The sequence below is a fragment of the Aythya ferina genome, assembly GCF_964211825.1.
Source record: "Aythya ferina genome assembly, chromosome: 32".
Taxonomy (NCBI): Eukaryota; Metazoa; Chordata; class Aves; order Anseriformes; family Anatidae; genus Aythya; species Aythya ferina.
Window position 1 is genome coordinate 537501 of NC_140329.1, and position 18175 is coordinate 555675.

The 18175-nt window shown below is 39.7% G+C and overlaps 1 protein-coding gene and 1 long non-coding RNA gene across 2 annotated transcripts; both read right to left on the reverse strand.

Annotated features, from left to right (window-relative positions):
- Positions 1–859: 859 nt before the first annotated feature.
- LOC311425564 lies at positions 860–2709 on the reverse strand. The gene is made up of 3 exons (XR_014686377.1): positions 2543–2709; positions 1195–1325; positions 860–1043 (listed from the first exon to the last, which is right to left on the reverse strand). It is a non-coding gene; the product is annotated as an uncharacterized lncRNA (long non-coding RNA).
- A 1770-nt stretch (positions 2710–4479) lies between these two features.
- LOC311425632 (ATPase family AAA domain-containing protein 2-like) lies at positions 4480–11494 on the reverse strand (the record flags this gene model as incomplete). Its single annotated transcript, XM_084501572.1, has 11 exons — positions 11393–11494; positions 10464–10586; positions 10132–10234; positions 9796–9911; positions 8666–8840; positions 8197–8285; positions 7698–7857; positions 6744–6834; positions 6003–6317; positions 5010–5061; positions 4480–4483 (listed from the first exon to the last, which is right to left on the reverse strand). The coding sequence occupies exons 2-11, from the start codon at positions 10514–10516 to the stop codon at positions 4480–4482; spliced, it is 1158 nt and encodes a 385-aa protein (XP_084357698.1). The 5' UTR covers positions 10517–10586; positions 11393–11494.
- Between the last annotated feature and the right edge of the window lie 6681 nt (positions 11495–18175).

An 18175-nucleotide genomic window follows, 5' to 3' on the forward strand; every position in this document is an offset into this window, starting at 1 on the left:
CCCTAAGTCTAACCCTAACCCTAACCCTAACCCTAACCCTAACCCTAACCCTAATATCCTAACCGTAACCCTAACCCTAACCCTAACCCTAACCATCTAACCCTAACCCTAACCCTAACCCTAACCCTAACCCTAACCCCTAACCCTAACCCTAACCCTTACCCATACCCTACACCTTAACCTAACCCTTACCCTTACCCTAACCCTTACCCTAACCCTAACCCTAACCCTAACCCTAACCCTAACCCTAACCCTAACCCTAACCTTAACCCTAACCCTAACCCTAACCCTAACCCTAACCCTAACCCTAACCCTAACCCTAACCCTAACCCTAACCCTAACCCTAACCCTAACCCCTAACTCTAACCCTAACCCTAACCCTCTAACCCTAACCCTAACCCCTAACCCTAACCCTAACCCTAACCCTAACCCTAACCCTAACCCTAACCCTAATATCCTAACCGTAACCCTAACCCTAACCCTAACCCTAACCATCTAACCCTACCCCTAACCCTAACCCTAACCCTAACCCTAACCCTAACCCTAACCCCTAACCCTAACCCTAACCCTAACCCTAACCCTAACCCTAACCCTAATCAAAGCCTTTTCATGAGCAAACTGTGTTGGCATTTGGACTGGCTTTTTAGAACGAAACCAGGGCTTTCAGTGAATAATCCCATAAGACACATTTGAGAGTCAGCAGAAGTAAAAGCACTGCCTCTGCTTCTTGCAAAATCCTTACAGTGCAGCCCTAAAAACAAAGTTGAACCTTCCCCAAAACGCTGAGAAATACGAACAATGAGAAGTTACAGACACACACAGATCAGCACTACTTTACCTTCTGTGGGTCAATGGGCTTTGCAAATTCCCTGAAACGTCTGTCAGTGGCAAGTCTGTGAGTAACGTCCCTCAAGAAAATTCTAAGGTCACGCAAGGTATCCTCCTCTTCCTCCTCCAGCATCCCTATTTTTGTGGGGATCAATCTTGTGGCTTCTGAGGCTCAGCTGGTGGTGCTACAGGCACGACTTCCAATGTCCAATCAACTTCAATTCATCAGGAAAAATTAGCCAATTTACAGTACTCAAATACAAGCATACGACAAATTACTGACAGAAAATGACCACCAAAGCAAAGCCCAAAGAGCTAGTAACTTCGATAGGAAAGTTTTAGATGTACTTCTCATATCCTCCTCACCTCTTTTCTTTACAGGAGGCTTAGCCACTTCATTTAGAATTAGGTCCTCAAAAAAAGGCTGCTCTCTCTGCCCTACCAGGCAACTCAATATTGCACACTTCTCCAAATTCCGTATTAAATAATTTTTGGATCTAAAGCAGAAGGAGGAAAGACATTTCAGATTTAAGGCCACAAAAAACTCATCTTCTATTCCAAAAAGACGAGTACCTTTTCAAATTAAGAATAACCTGAAGAACACAAACTGAAAGAAGTTATCATCCTTAAAAGGCTACATTTTCACAGGCTGGCACGGCAAATTCAAATATCACCTTTAAGAATCACCTGTAGAATTAAAGCTCGCTGAAGGGATTGTACGCTACACTGGTAAAGTAATGGCTTTCACCACATCCAACATCGCTTCCTTTGGATTTACTTGCCTTGCTGCAGCCTTTACTTAGAACCTTTATGGCTATCGAGGGAAGAGACAGGCTTCAGCAGACAAGTGAGGGCTTTTTGCTGAGTTTTTATTTCTCTACCAAAAGGTGTCTGAAGTAGCTAGTACCTCTACGTCTTCCTCCATTTTCAAGTTCTAGTAATAAAAGGTAGGTGAGGAATTTCACTACTTATTTTAGAAGGAATTTACAGCCTGTACAAAAACTTCTGTGGGAACTCAAGCACTTTCAAAGCAGTTGATAATAAACACGTCTAGGTAAGACCCGTTCTCTTCCCCCAATGACTGAGACCAAATCATCAGAATGAGAACAGCGTGGTCCTGTTTTGGGCACCTTCCCTTAATGTAAACTCTCAGAAGTCAATGAAGTTCTGCACGTACTTTTACTACAGCTTATTTAGGATTACAACTAGAATTCGATTCCAAAGTTACTTTAGCAGAAATTGGAACTCAGCTTTCCAGCTTGGAAAGCTTTGGCCTCTATGAAGAAAGAAACTGATTTATTTATTTATTTTTTAATCAAAGTGTTTCAATTCTCTACTAAATTGCATTATTAGCAGTTTACCCAACATAGCATGGAATGGCAGACTGTCAGAAGACATCTCTTCAGTAAAAACATCCTCTTGTCATTTCAAGCACTGCATATTCTTGACTGAACCACTTTGTAGCCACCAGAATTATTGTATTAATTTATTATTTGCATGTGTGAGAAGGGGGTGAAAGTCACTTGCTTGACTCAGAAAAAAACTTAAGCAGATGCTTTCACAGTATTCTTTTTCTCTAAGCAAATTTTAAGTGATTTGTTAGGGTGCCTGAGTAATAACAGCATGCATTTAAGAAAGCACAGCATTTTGATGCTGAAAGCATTCATAAATTACAAGACACTGAAGAAATAGTAAGGAAAGTATTGACAAATACCTCTTCTGGGAGATCTGAGTGACGTACATCAGACGGAGCAAGCAGCAAAACTGGCGAAAATGCTGGAATGTTACGTAGTAGAGTTAGAAAAGTAAGTTTCAAGGCAGGTCCAGCGTTGTCCCACCATAAATGGATATCTGGGACATAAATTGTGCTTGGTGCTGTCTTCTGAGCATTTCGGATCAGCTAGTGAAAAGGAAAGCTTGCGTAAGAAAACTAAAACACGTACAAGAACCTCTTAATACATAGCTACATAGCCATCTGACTGCCCCATGAAATGAAACTACGTGAACAGAGTGGCAAGCATCCTTTCACATAAGGAATTTCTCTGTGCACCCTTTCAGATTATCAGTATTCGGAGAACTCTAGTCAGAAGATGGGAAGGATATATTCAGGCAGTGGCTAGACACCGTAGCTATATGGCCACAGCCACAATCATCGCATAACAAAGAAAGGAAATGTCCCTCTTAAGGGACACATCAGTATTCAGTCGTGTAACATGTCTGTCCTTACTTGTATGGCTCTCAAACGTTTCCACTAAAGGTAAAAATATTTTAAGGTAGTGATGCCAAACAAGACAATGGATTTCCTGCCTAAAAGTAAAAACACCAAATCTGTTCAGTTTTTCTAGTTAAAACCACATCACCGTGCAAATGAAGTGTTTTCTGAATGTTAATGCTTTTAGTGCACATACTGCAACAGCACAAGTTGTGTATGTCCGTGTGAAAACAAAATAAACAGAAGCCCCAAACCTTGGTTGCCTTACTAATATAATTTAGAAGAAGGCTACAAAAAGTAGCCGACATGCAGTCTGATACAGAGCCATCTACTGGGAGCACACAGTCCTAGGAGGCAATGAGAACTACTTTCTGGATCCCAGTGACATGAGCAGCTTTTCTTTCCACAAAGAGATGTTTATTAGCAACACCGCCCAGCTTCCTGAGCTGCTAGCAACAGCCTCACTGTAAAACTGGGTATGGAAAATGTCGACATGTACAACATCCAGATTGTTCGTGGTGCTGTCTAAAAGAAAAGGGAATTTTCAGACAGAAGCAAACATCCCAGCACATTAAAACAAGGCCACCTCCATTACCAATTAATTTTGCTCACCTTACTTGCAACTCGATTGATCCTTTACATACAGTCAGTGAATCCGATGAGAAGAAAAAGAAAAAAAGGTACCTGTCCGCAGATTTCTTCTGGCGATGCAATGTTTATAAGCAGAACAGAAAGGTCCAGGGAACTTCTCCAAAACGTGCAACACCACGGGTGCCACGTAAGAAACCTGGCCGTACCCTTCTTTTCCTACTGTTAGCAGACGGGGCTGGCATGATGTTGGTTCGCAGAAAGCACTCCTAGAACAAGAGTTAAGAAAACAAGCTTATAAATGAGGTGCTGAATAGACACACAGATGTTCCAAGTAATTTTCCTATAGACTTTCTTTTCCCTCCCCAAATAATCCAAATGGCAGCGGTACATTAAATACATGTAAGATTTCCAGTTAAGTTATTCACTCATTCCAATTGTTTCATCTTCTTCCCTTGTGTTTCCTATTCTTTACTAAACCAAGACTGCAAATTAATATCCCTGCAATCTTGCTTTACTTTATTATAAATTTATTATTTATTATATATTTATTATTTACTTTATTTTAAATTTATTTTTATTTAAAAATAAATTGGTGAGGAGCATTTGTTTCCCCACTACAATCAGGCTGTACCTTTGCTGGCTTAAATCAAAGATGCTAGAGACTTAGCCTTGCTCTAAAGCACAGAAAATCTTCTGGACAGCACAGCAATAGAAACGGAGAAAAATAACTGATCCAGCTGTGACAACATGATCTAACTTTCCAACTGTGGGCTTGCATGACTTCCATACTAAAATATCACAAGATTAACACAACTTGGTGGCTTAACAAATAAAGACACCATTCCATTTTATCTCAAGGTGTTTTAACAAGCCATTTCTCAGTTTTCTTTCTGCTACATAATTCACTACTGGTTTAACAATCCTGGAAAACAGAAGGGCAAAAGGTGGCAACACAAACCCATGAAGTTGGGGTATTTTTAGCTAAAACGACAGACTGCACATTTATGTGGTCGTGAGTCTTTCAAAGAATGCCATGGATTAAGTCAACGTGTTCTGGTAGTCTACGGATCACTTTGGCTTACGAAGAGAAGCCTGGCCTTTTCAATTTGGTCATTCAGAGCAACTTCATTACAACTTTAGTCCCTCCACCCTTTCTTCTTGTGAATACCAAGCACCCCTTCAACACACAAACTTGATGTTGCCCCTTCGTCTACCACCCCTCGCACTTTTAACAGCTGGAACTGTTTACAAAGACTCAGCAGACCTGAGAATTTAAACATAACAGGGATCTATCTTTCTTTACCTGCTGAAACAGAGGCATTTTTTCTCTGGTCCATTAGGCATTCCATCTTTTAATTCATCTCCAGAAACCAAGCACGCATCGTCATCACTGTCAAACATATCATCTTGTAAAATAGGATTGAAATGCTCTGAAAGGCAAAAGAGGTTTGTTAACTTTCCTGAATAGCCTTTGTCTCTTTCTCTTCCATTAATACAGCTTCTAAATCAGTGCCAAAACCCTTTCTTCATTTGAGAGCACACACTGAAAGCTATTTCCTAGAGTTCAGCCCACCACAGATCTAAGGAGATGGCACAAGGCCCTACAAAGCTCTACTAAGTCCCACTGATGTGTACGTATAAGGTATGCTACTCTTGGTGATTTTTTTCTCCCCCTTAGAATAAAGGAGATTACGAACAATTTCTGCAGTTGCTAAATAGATAAAAAAAAAACAAAAAAAAAACCAAAACAAACAAGACCATTTCTTTCTGGAGGAGGTTCCCACAATGAAAGCACGGGGATAAAGGATGTGATGGCCACAGAATTCCATTCATCTAGTAAGTATCAATGCTAATTGATCTCACGTGTATAGTACGATCCACAAACATTTAAATTAGGAGACTGGTTAAAAATGATGATAGCTAAAACAATATTTAGCTTAGACCAGTTATACTTGTATCCTGGTCCTGACATTCTTCAGAAAGGAATTAGAAACATTGACCTAGAAATGCTTCCCCTCCAAAGATCTGAGTTTTGATTTTTTAAAGAAAAATAGGTGCCTTGTACTTCAAACCTCAAGTCAACCTCTACAAATGCTAATTATCTTAGCTGCCCTCAGAAGCAGGATGCTTCAGTAGAGAACGCATCGTCCTTTACTGTGTATTGAGTCATTCAGAGCTTCCATTTGGCATTTCAGTTTCGAATCCACAATAAAACCTATGTGTTGTATTCCAGACTTGCCCAAAAAAAAAGACATGCACATGCAAATAATAAAATTCTACCACCATTATGTCTGAAAGCTATAAGTTGATTGCACAAACCACAAGTTTTTGCTTTAGCAGAATTATAAAGAAGTGGATGCTGTGGTTATACCTTGCTGTCGGTCCTCCTTTAGTGCAAGCTGTGCATGCGGGAAGATCTTCTGCACAACTTGTAAAATATTCTCTACTGATCTTTGAAAAAGTGGCTTGAAAATGGGTGAGAGTGCTTGTACGGGTGAAGCCTTGATCCGGTTTGAAGCTGGAACAACCTTCTTCATAGCCATGAAAAAGTCCTTTGCTTTTATTTTAATAGAATTAACGTCTAGTAGCAACTTCTCCCTACTTGCATAAATCTGAGGATAGCATCGGCGTAGAGAGCACAGCGCAGCTTCAGTACATAAAGATTTGATATCTGCACCACAGTATCCTAACAAACAAAAATCAAACGTTACATCAGTCAAGGCCCAGGTTTACAACATGCAACATTTAAAGAATTTGTAATGCCAAAACCAAACAGCTTAACAGGGAATTCAAATGCTACCGCTCTGCAAGGATGTTTCATGTTGCTCACTGCCTGATATCCTGCACTTATGCAGCTGAAGCAGACTCCTCATCAAAAACTATACTCTTGAGGAAGATGCCCCAGAACCATTTAATGTTCTCAGACAACAAGAGGAACGACAACAAAGAGTAAATAGATGAAAGGATCTCACACAGATTGCTATGAAGGCGTGCCAGCTGCCTCGTTGACTAGTTGTGCAGCAAGGCACAAGAGCATGGGTACTGCCTGGTACAAGCTAAGGTTCTTTACAACTTGGTCACAAGCAAGAATCCGTTTCTGTTTCAGTCTTACCAATGCATTTCTCAGCTAGTTCATCAAGCAACATGTCCGGTGGCTGAGGGGTCCAGTCACGAGTATGAATCTTGACAATTTCTTTTCTAGCCTGGAAGCAAAATCATTGCATTTTAGCTTGTCCCAAGTTTTCCTTAAAAATACCAACAAGAAACAAACAAACCAAAAGGCAAACAAACAAACAACAAAAAACAAAACAGTCCTCCCTCAAAACCCCTCATCTACTAATACACTTTTCTTACTTGCTCAACTTTCAAGTATTTTACAGTTATTTAATATACACTCTGCATTGTCAACCAGGAAATTGAATATTTCTTATTTGTTATACTGAACTTTTTCTAGGAACCTACAGTGAAAGAAAAGGCATTTATAGCTTCAATAACAAGTTTCCAAACTACGAGACCTAAGGACCCAGAGGAAAATACTGTAATGAAAAATTTATCCAGAAACATTTCTTTGCTGTCCAAAAAACTTCTCTAAAACTTAGCAAGCTTTCATTGGGACAGTCTCATTACTTCATCACACTTGCTTTCCAGTCAGTAAATTCACAGAAAGCACTTCTGGCACAATGCTTCCAATTGCTACAATTACTATAAAGAAGAAAAGAATTATGACTCAAGCTACTACCACTGATCCGGGGCACAATCAAATGCAAACACGTCCCCTATTCATTCATAAGCGAAGGATTGAGACCAAAAACACAACTTCATGATGAAAACACCCAAGTGGACTAAATAATTAAGCAAACAGGTACAACTTGGGGAATGAAAGGTTTGATTATAGAACTAACTACTTGGTGGTATCATCCTGACCATATATATTCAGTACCAGATTTGCCCTCCATGGAACAACGCAGTGTCTCCACATATCACTCTTTCGTTCAAGTTGTCAATTTTTTTTCCTATAAAGTTGGACTTTGCCATGGTAGCACTAACATTGAATTTAAGTTCTCACCTCTTTATCTGGCAAGTTGAAGAGGAACTCTCTGTCAAAGCGTCCTGGTCTTCGTAAAGCAGGATCTATAGAATCCAGTCTGTTGGCAGCTCCAATTACCACGATCTCCCTTCTGTTATCTACGCCGTCCAGAAGGGTCAGAAGAGTTGAAACAATGGAACAAATAGAAAAATATAAGTTTTACTTACTGGTTCAGTAAATTTTGTTACATTCCACATGACTTTCTTCCATGAGTAGTCATAAAGGACAAGCTTTTTAAGGACAAGACTCATTTTAAGACATAAAAAATAGGTAAGTTAACACAGACCACATGCTGATATCAGGCTTAATAAATTGGTTTCTACTATCGTTTAGAATCACCTGTTTTGGCATTGAGTTACAAGTTTTCAGGATAAATTAACATGTTCACAGTAAATTAAACAGGTCATCGTCCTTTTTTTTTTTTTTTTTTTTTCCCCAAAGATCAAGCAGATTTTATGTAGGTGCAAAACTGTAATACCTATGAATGTGGTCTTGTTTACTGGAGCGCACAGGAGCGAGACCATCTATCTCATCAAAGAAAATAATTGAAGGTCGCATCTGACAGGCCTAGCAGGAAAACACTGAGTAAAACAGCATTATTTAAAGGAAAAATGCACAAAAACATCATGGTTGGAATGTCATCTAAACTAGATTTTTCACTTTAGCCTCTGGGACCTCTACTGATAGAGCTACTGGAGTATCTGGCATGACTAACAGAAGACAGCAGTCTGTGTCAACCCACTGTATCCGGGTGACAGGAAGCAAATTGTTCCAGTAGTTCTTACAGCTGACATTCACAGCAGAAACACTGGCATTTCCATTTCAGGGGAAAAAAGAAAAAAAAAAAAAACAAAATACAAAAAAAGAGCAAGTGCTACTTAAAAACGTTGACCACAGAAAATAATGGTTACAACTCTGACAGAATACACTGTGCATTTCAACCTTACCTGTTCAAATAACACACGAAGTTGGCGTTCTGATTCCCCCACGTATTTTCTCATGCAGTCCGAAGCATTTCTCAGAAAAAATGATATTTTCCTGTCACTTCGACTATATTCACTGGCAAGTGCACGAGCAACTAGTGTTTCCCCTGTTCCTGGGGGGCCATAAAATAGACAACCTCTGCAATAAAAAAGATCCAGATAGGAAAAAAAACATCATGATGAGTACCTCCTACAACCATCGTCTCTAGAACAAACTCGTCTTTCCTAACCAAAACACGTCATGTACAAGACAGCAGTAATAGCTGAAGTGTGGGTAGAGGCAGAACAGATAGAAGTTCCGCGTTTTTACAATGTTTCACAAGAAAATTCATTTTTTTCACCCAAAGAAATGAATAAGGAGGTAACTCAAACGTATAAAAACTTCAAAAGAGAGCATACTGTCCCAGAAGGACACTTCCAAAACTGCTGACAAACAGGGTGATTACAGCAAACCGGAGCCAAACGGGCAAACTTCAGCACAGAATCTGAGAATGGGCTGAATGGTGAATCACCAGTTCATTCTGCAGCAATAAACTGCATATTCTTGCTTTCACAATATGCAGAATCTGATAGTAAAGCATTTAATGCTCCTTTCAAAAGCATTAAGTTACTGGGTTTGGTCTCTCAGACCATCTATTGCTGATGGCAAGTGAGGAAGCCTAAAGCCGGAAGGAAAAGCGATGCCTTAGCACTCAGAGGAAAAAAAAAAAAAAAAGAAAGCAAAAGTAGGCAGGAAAAACAACTGGGCTTCCAGGCAACATATTACAATTGACTTCCACACTAGATAATCCCTTCTTGCTTACAGACTAATCAAGCTGACTTGTACATAAAACTGAGAACAAAACCACTCCAACCCAACTAACCCAACTTTTTAAAAACACCAGATGGTAAAACTTACAATTTTCAGACATTGCTTATATTTTTAACCTACAAATATTCTGGATTTTATCCATTTTTAAGAAACCACTTTTTGCTACTACTAAAACAAATGTTCACCGCTGCCAAAAATGTTGAAGCACGGAAGCATATTGATACCTTAATTGAACTTTCTCCTGAAAACAGCTGACTTACGATTTATCACTGTCATGAGTTACCTTGGGGGCTGAATATTGAACTGCTGAAAAACTTCTGGATACAGGACGGGAAAAATCACCATCTCTTTCAAAGCTGCGATGTGTTCCGAAAGACCACCCACGTTCTCAAATCCAATCTAAAGAGAAATTCAACACCACAGAGTTTGTATGTTAAAGAAAGCAGCAACCTAGATCAAGGTTTCATCAGAAATTATCTCAGCACAACGCAAACATTCTGGGCAATTTTTGAAGTTGCTTTAGAGAAAACCATCAACAAAGGTAGTTGTAGATGGCACACTGAGATCTTTCATAATCACTGGAAACACTCGCTGACACGATGATTAGTTTACCACTTACCGCACTATCTATTTGCATTGCATCTCCCTGACTTCCTCCAGCTTTCTTTTGATCCCTCTGAACTCTCTTTAGGTCCCGTTTCTGACGTTTCACTCGAAAAGTCCTGATTTGAATTAAGGAGAAGTTATAGGGCTTCTTTTTCTTTAAGATGCAGCTCGAAGATTTTTGTTTTTCATAATAATGCCAAGCAAATGTAGAAGACATTAATTAATATATTAGAAGACCTAATTAATTGACATAAACTTACACAGTTACATTTAGATAAACTTAAACATGGCTAAATATTCATTTGAAGGAGATTCATCCCTCCCCTATTCTCTACCGACAGCAACCTTCTTGGAGATGTGCTCTCGCCGTCCTCACTGCTCTCACCACCCTCCTCCATATCACACGTGCTAAGCAAGGGAGATGAGCAAGAGGGTGTAGAATCACTGATGTCATCTGCACGTCTCCGTCTGCAAGCAAGCATATAAACCAGAAAGTTAAAAAGAAAATAGAGCAGATACTAAGTAACACCAAAAATTAAGGGAATTCTATCTCAAAATTGCCTCTGAGATCTATTTTCCAGTCCACTGTACTCCTTAGGAATCTGATTTCAAAGGCCATGACATGATTTTCCTCGTGACAACTGTCTGCTTTCAAGAATGCTCAACAAAATATTGGCAATCAACAGCATTCTCTACGCACTAACTGCTTACAGAATCCAAAAAGCCTTTATCATTACTAAGGCAATTTATGATTTCATTTAGATCTTTTATTGTTTAAGGTTAACTGCATATAGAAACATTAGTTGATTCCAAACAGAAACTAGAGTCAGTATTTGAGTGATAACTTTTTTTTTTTTTTTAAATCTAACAAAACTTCCATAAAGCCTCTCCCTCTAAATCGAATAAAATTATTTTCGGTTTTAAGAAAATCCTTTGTATCCTTCAAGATTAAATAGTCTGACTAAGATTTTTAAGGGGGGATTCTGGCTTCAGTTCCAGAACCAAAGAATTTCAGTTACAGAAACTCAGACACTACCTCCATAATCATCTTATCAGCGACCCATAAATATTGGATTTAAAGAAGAAACCAACTTAAAAGTATCCACCTCCTTCCCTCCAAATAGTTCTTTCCTCTCTATCCTCAGACTACCAAAGTAGCAATCATAAACGTACTCTGTAATTACCACTAAACTGAAAACCCTTTGAAGCATTATGCAGTAAGGAGACTGACAGCTCTACGGATAAGTAAGAGCTATCACTAGCCATACACCAACCTGGCACGTCTTCTATATTTTTGTGACCCAGCATTTTCAAGTGACTCTTTCTGTCTGACAGAACACGGCTGGCCCGAGTTAGTCCTCTCTCGATCACTTTGTCTTATTGAAAGGAAAGAATTTAGAATAATGATACAGATACATTTAAGAGAGGAGGATATCAAAAGAAAAAGAAAATGCCACGTGTTTCACTCATCCCTAATTCCAGAAGAATTTTTAACTGTTTTTGCTTTTCATCAGTGCATGGTACAAGTGGAAAACTACGCCCTGTTTAAAGGTGAACTGAAAATCACAAGAGCAAGACCATTACGTGTGATTAATTACTGTTATAGCAAGGATACATAGCACTAAGTACGCCAAACAGCAAAGAAATACAATGTGCACAGGACACACGTGTCTGATAAAAACAGGGAAGTTCATGTGCAGAATGAAGGTACAGAACTGAAATAGAACTGTGTGCGCAAACACGTCTTTGCATTCAAAAATTCTATCTCACTTATGTGCAAGAAATAAGGTTTTAAGAGAAACTGTGCGTTCAACCTACTTTCCATAGGAGCTTGGTAGCGGTCAACAGGTTTACTCTGTCGAAGGTTGTAACGCCTTGGAACATCTTCACCACCATTTTCTTTGTTCTCACTTCCTCTTGATGTTTGTACTGTACCACAAAATGACACCGAATCGTTAAGTACTTTTGCAAATTATATGAAATCCAAAATGCATTACACAGATGCCTGTAAGTTTTAGTATTAGCATTATTTTAATGACACACTGGATCCTGCAAAACCTTAAGATGAATTTATGCAAGTCACGTTTCAGAAATCACAAATCCTAGCAGATGAGCATGCATCTGGACATTGTTCTGTGCTCTCTGAAACTGCTGATGGACTTGTCGTCAGCCTCAGTGTTTAACAACAGGCAAAATTCTGTCATATTGCTTAGCTAAGATGCAGATCTTCTGAAAACAGCTATTTCAGAAAGTCACTTCTTAGTTTGAGAAAGTATTTAATGGAAAGGGTTTTAATAATCTGCAGTGCTAAGACTAAGCATAGTAATCTAAGTCCAAGTCTAGCTCTGCCACAAATTCTGTGAGCAATAATGGGCCAGACACAGGCTTGAAGCTCACCAATGAGAAAACAATGCCAAATGCACATAAGCTTAGGCCATTAGCTTCTGTCAAGTAACCTGAAGTTGTTTCATGAAAGATGGTAAAAAACGCAAGAACCAGAGTGCAATCATCTACTGGGTTCTGGTGAATATCCTCTCACGTTAACAGCAGGACACCGAGGAAGGAACGTACATACTCCGTTCACCTACCTGTTTGCCACAAGGACTTATCTTTTTTTCTTGGAAAGCACTGCCCTCTCTGGTTTTTATTTTTTAACCCCAAAGGTTGCATTGCTTTCTGAATGCGAGGTAGGTGCCATGGGGTATACAGACAGCACACGGAAAACTGAGCGATCAGGAAATGAGTTTGTGATCACTACCATCTCCAGTCCTTGGTGTTCCAACACTTCTATCACAAAAGCATGAATTTCTCTACTTTATTGCTCCTCTAACCCTTTCCTTTGTTCCAGTAACTTCCTTTATAACAACACTGACACTTTCCTCACTCTTTTCTGGCGTATTTTTCATTATAAAAGTATAGTCTAGCTCTTTCCTGATTTAAAATTGTAGTTTGCATTTTGATCATCAATTAATTGCCCCGGGCTCATTTCCCATTCAACGTGCTATTTAAAATTCCTCTCTACAAGTCTCTACTGCGCAGCTCCCTGAAACCCACACACTTTAACCAAGCTTCTCCCTCTAGACTGGCGCCCGCCTTGTATTCAAGCTACTCTTATTAAGACTTTGAGCTAATGTTTTCCTAACTAAACCTCCAAAGGAGTCAACTCTGCCTCTCCCTTACTAGTCCATGGCCCAGCCATTCTTCCTCTGAAGAACTTCCCTCGGGTTCCCACCTGCCACTGTGCATCTCTCTGCTCCTCTGGGCCTCTGAAGGGAGGAGCAAAGTATTTTCTGGGGCTCAGCCTCCTCTCACGGTCTCTCTGAGCTCCTTTGCAGGTGTGCAGCTGAGCTCTATCACATAATCTAACTCATCAGCTATCTACTGCAACACCCTTTTCGGTCCTTAAGTACACTCTTGCCCTCTTCTGATCTGTTTAGAAAGCTCCTACGAGGATGATCTAATTTACTGCCTTAATCACAACTAACATTCTTCTTAAAAACTGTAAGTTTTCCCATCACTTCCAAGTTCATACGGTCTTTCGTGGCTTAACCTCATTCCACAAGACCTTGTCCGGGGAGAGGAGAAAAAAAATAATAGAAAAAAACCCTAGGGGTCAGCCTTGTCGAGGGAAATCGACAATTCCCGTCTGTTACTATTGCAACAAGAAGAGACACGTTCAGAGGAAATATCATTAGCGGGAACAAGATGAGAAAATATTCAAAGAAGAATAGGGGTGTCAGGGGCTATATCTTCTGGGGACTTCAACATCAACAGAGCTGTTGATAAAACTATTAATTGGTCCCCATAAAGAGGAAGTCTTATTTTCAGTAGACACAGGGGCTGAAAAATCCACTATTCAAAAACTTCCAAAAGGAATAGAAGAAGGGAAGAGTTGCATGTCTGTAATAGGGGCAAAAGGAGAGCCCTTTAAGGTACCTGTTTTGAAAGATGTAGAGACAGAAACAGATAAAAAAATCTGTCTTAATGATTTACTTTTGCTCGCTGAAGCGGAGTACAATTTACTAGGAAGGGATTTGATTTTAAAATTAAACTTAAGCATTCAAAGCCAAGGGGATAAATTGCATATTAAATTATACACTTTGACACAAAAAGACAAAGAATTCATTAACCCTTCAGTGTGCTATAAGGAAGGGGAAATTGGAAAAATAGAAATGGACCCCATAAATGTTCAAATAATGGATCCACATCGTCCAATTAGAATTAAACAATACCCTATACCAATGGAGGGTCGAAAAGGATTAAAACCCATAGACTTCTGGAAAAAGGAACTCTAGAACCATGTATGTCACCTCATAATACACCCATCCTCCCTGTAAAGAAATCGGATGGGTCATACAGGACCTGAGAGCTGTAAATCAGCGAACAGTCACTAAATTCCTTGTGGTGGCAAAACCTTATACTTTACTAAGTCATATCTCTCCCAAACATACTTGGTATAGCGTAACAGATCTGAAAGATGCCTTTTGGGCCTGCCCTCTGGATGAAAAATCCAGAGATTATTTTGCTTTTGAGTGGGAGGACCCTGAAACGGGACGGAAACAACAATTAAGGTGGACCGTGCTACCACAGGGGTTTACAGAGTCACCAAATCTATTTGGACCAACTTTAGAAAAAGTTTTACAAGATTTTGCATTACCCAGGGAGGTAAAATTATTGCAGTATGTGGATGATCTATTAGTAGCAGGAGAAACTGAAGAGGGAACCCGAGAAGCTCCTATTAAATTGTTCAGTTTCCTGGGAGAAAAGGGATTCAAGGTGTCTCGATCAAAATTACAATTTGTGGAACAGGAAGTAAAATACTTAGGACATTGGTTAAGTAAGGGAAAAAAGAAGTTAGATCCTGACAGGGTATCTGGGATCCTATCCTTAAGACCCCCACAAACTAAAAAGGAAATCCAGCAAATATTGGGATTATTAGGATACTGTAGACCATGGCTTGAAAGCTACAGTGAAAAAGTTAAATTCTTATATGAGAAATTAATTAAGAACCAACTTAAGTGGTCTGCAGAAGATAATCAACAATTTGAAGAAATAAAAGAGGCATTAATACAAGCACCTGTGTTGAGCCTTCTGGATCTGGAAAAACCTTTTTATCCCTTTGTGAACACATCAAACCAGGCGGCATATGGAGTTCGTACTCAAGACTGGGCAGGAATTAAGAAACCCATGGGGTATTGTTCTAAGTTACTTGGTCCAGTAAGTAGAGGGTGGCCTGCTTGTCTCCAAGCTTTGGTCGCTACGGCATTATTAATAGAGGAAGTTAGAAAGATCACTTGTAATGCTCCCTTAAAAGTGTATACTCCACACAATGTCAGAAGTGTCTTACAACAGAAAGCAGAGAAATGGTTAACAGACAGCCAGATCCTAACGTATGAAGCTATACTAATTGACTCCCCTGACTTAGAACTAAGGGTAAGCTCTGCTCAGAGTCCAGCACAATTTTTGTTCGGAAAACCATCAGAGGAATTACAACATAACTGTTTAGAGGTAATTGAGACCCAGACTAAAGGAAGACCCGATTTAAGAGATACTGAATTAGAGAAGGGAGAAGCACTGTTCATAGATGGCTCCTCCTGAGTAGTGGAGGGAAAAAGAAAATCAGGATATGCAATAATTAATAAGCACCTGGAACCTGTGGAATCAGGACCCTTGAGTCTATCATGGTCAGCTCAGGCTCGTGAGCTGTATGTCCTATATAGGGCCGTGGAACTATTAAAGGGGAAAAGTGGAACTATATATACAGATTCTAAATATGCATATGGGGTGGTTCATACCTTCGGAAAAATTTGTGAAGAAAGAGGTTTCGTTAATACTCAAGGGAGGAATCTTATACATCAAGAATTAATAATAAAAAATTTAAGGGCATTAAGAGAACCAAAAGAAATAGCAGTGGTACATGTAAAAGGACACCAAAGAGGATTAGATTACCACACCAGAGGGAACAATCTAGCAGATAAAGAAGCTCAGGAAGCAGCCTTGAGAACTCAGGCTGCTAAAATTAATACAGTACAGGAGGAAGAAAGACGAGAGGGAGAAGAAAAAAAGTTTACTCCTGAAGAACAGACAAAACTGGAGAAAACAGGTGCTAGATTAGAACAAGGAAAATGGACATTGCCAGACGGGCGAGAGATATTACCACAAGCTTATGCAAGGCAAAGATTGGAACGTTTGCATACACAAACACATTGGGGTACAAAAGCATTAAGTAATCACTTACTTCAACAATTTGGTTGCATAGGGGTTTTTGAAATAGCAAAGCAAATCACACAAGGTTGTTTAACTTGTCAGAAGATAAATAAGAAAGTGTTTTGACAAGCAGCCGCGGGAGGAAGAAAAACAGCTTATAGGCCTTTTGAGAAAGTACAAGTTGATTTCACTGAATTGCCCAAGGTAGGGAGGATAACGTATTTATTGGTAATAGTAGATCATTTAATACAATGGGTAGAAGCTTATCCCGTAGCACCAGCTACGGCACAAATGGTGGCAAAAAATTTATTAGAACACCTGATACCTAGATATGGGATAATCCAGTACATTGATTCTGATCAGGGCACACACTTTACTTCTAAAATAATAAGATTATTGTGTCAATCATTAGGTAATCCATGGGAATATCATACTCCATGGCACCCACAAAGCTCAGGGAAAGTAGAGAGAATGAATCAAACAATGAAACAACAATTGGCTAAATTAATGATTGAGACACAAATGCCCTGGACAAAATGCTTACCATTGGCACTTCTAAACATAAGAACTAAACCACACAGTGAGACTGGATTATCACCATATGAAATGTTATATGGTATGCCTTATTCACAGAGAATGCCTCTGGGAAACAATGTAGTTGAGGATTGTAGTATCCAGAAATATGCAATTACTATTGGGAAAAGATTGCAAGAGCTAAGAGAAATTGGAAGAATGGCTCAGACACCACCTTTAGGGTTTGCTATTCATCAAATACAACCAGGGGACAAGGTCTTAATAAAAACTTGGAGGGAAGAATCATTACACGCCCGGTGGAAGGGACCATACCTTGTTTTACTTACCACTGAAACAGCTGTGAGAACAGCAGAAAGGGGTTGGACCCATGCATCTAGAGTAAAAGGACCAATAAATACCCAAACTTGGAGGGTTGAGTCTGCTCCTGGGGAACTGAAATTAAAGCTAAAAAAGAACTAATGTTCTGGCAATAAGGCTCTGCATAAATTAAGAATGCCAGAAGAAGGGGACAAGCCTGAAGGGAAGAAAGGGAGAAGGCAAGACCGGGGCAGGACCCTCCACTGCGGTGTGTATAGTCTACCAAGGGAGCCAACCCCTACGGGTATTGACTGCCGAGTGGGAGGGCCTCAACCGGACTTCGCCCACACTAAAGCCAGGTTGTCCCAGGAAAAAGAAACAAACAAGCAAACAAAAATATATGTATATAATAAATACGATTATTATTATTATTTTTTTAACCTATTGTAATTAGTTTTCCAGGAGCTGGATCACCCTCAAAGGCTGAACAGTAACCCAAGCTCAAATAGATCCTGGAAGTGGGCCCAACCCCTTGATTGGAGGCATTTCTCACACCCCCACGATAACCCCTGGATGACACAGAAGGATGTTATACTTCCTGGTACTATTTTTACAGGGGCAATTAAGCCACGGGAATAACTTGTTCATTCTGGGGGAAGAAGTGGCCAAGGCTTTTAACCTTAGCAATTGCTGGGTTTGTGGGGGACCACAGGGAACTGAAAGTTGGCCCTGGGTAGCTGGCCCGGTTGAACCTAAGTGGTGGGTTAGTAATTTGAGTGAAGTTCATAATGGTACACAATTCTGGAAAGAGGAAGAAGGCCCATGGCAATTGCACTTGTCAGAGCAGGGTATATACTGTTTAACCAGAACAGGAACAGTAAAGGTGGGAAAAAGCTTTTGTAAATGGACTCTATCTCCCGGATATGATTGTACTGATCCTGAATGTGGACCTATAAACTGTACATCAAGTAAAGGAAAATGGAACGCTACACATGTCCAGCTGAAAAATGGGACTTGGC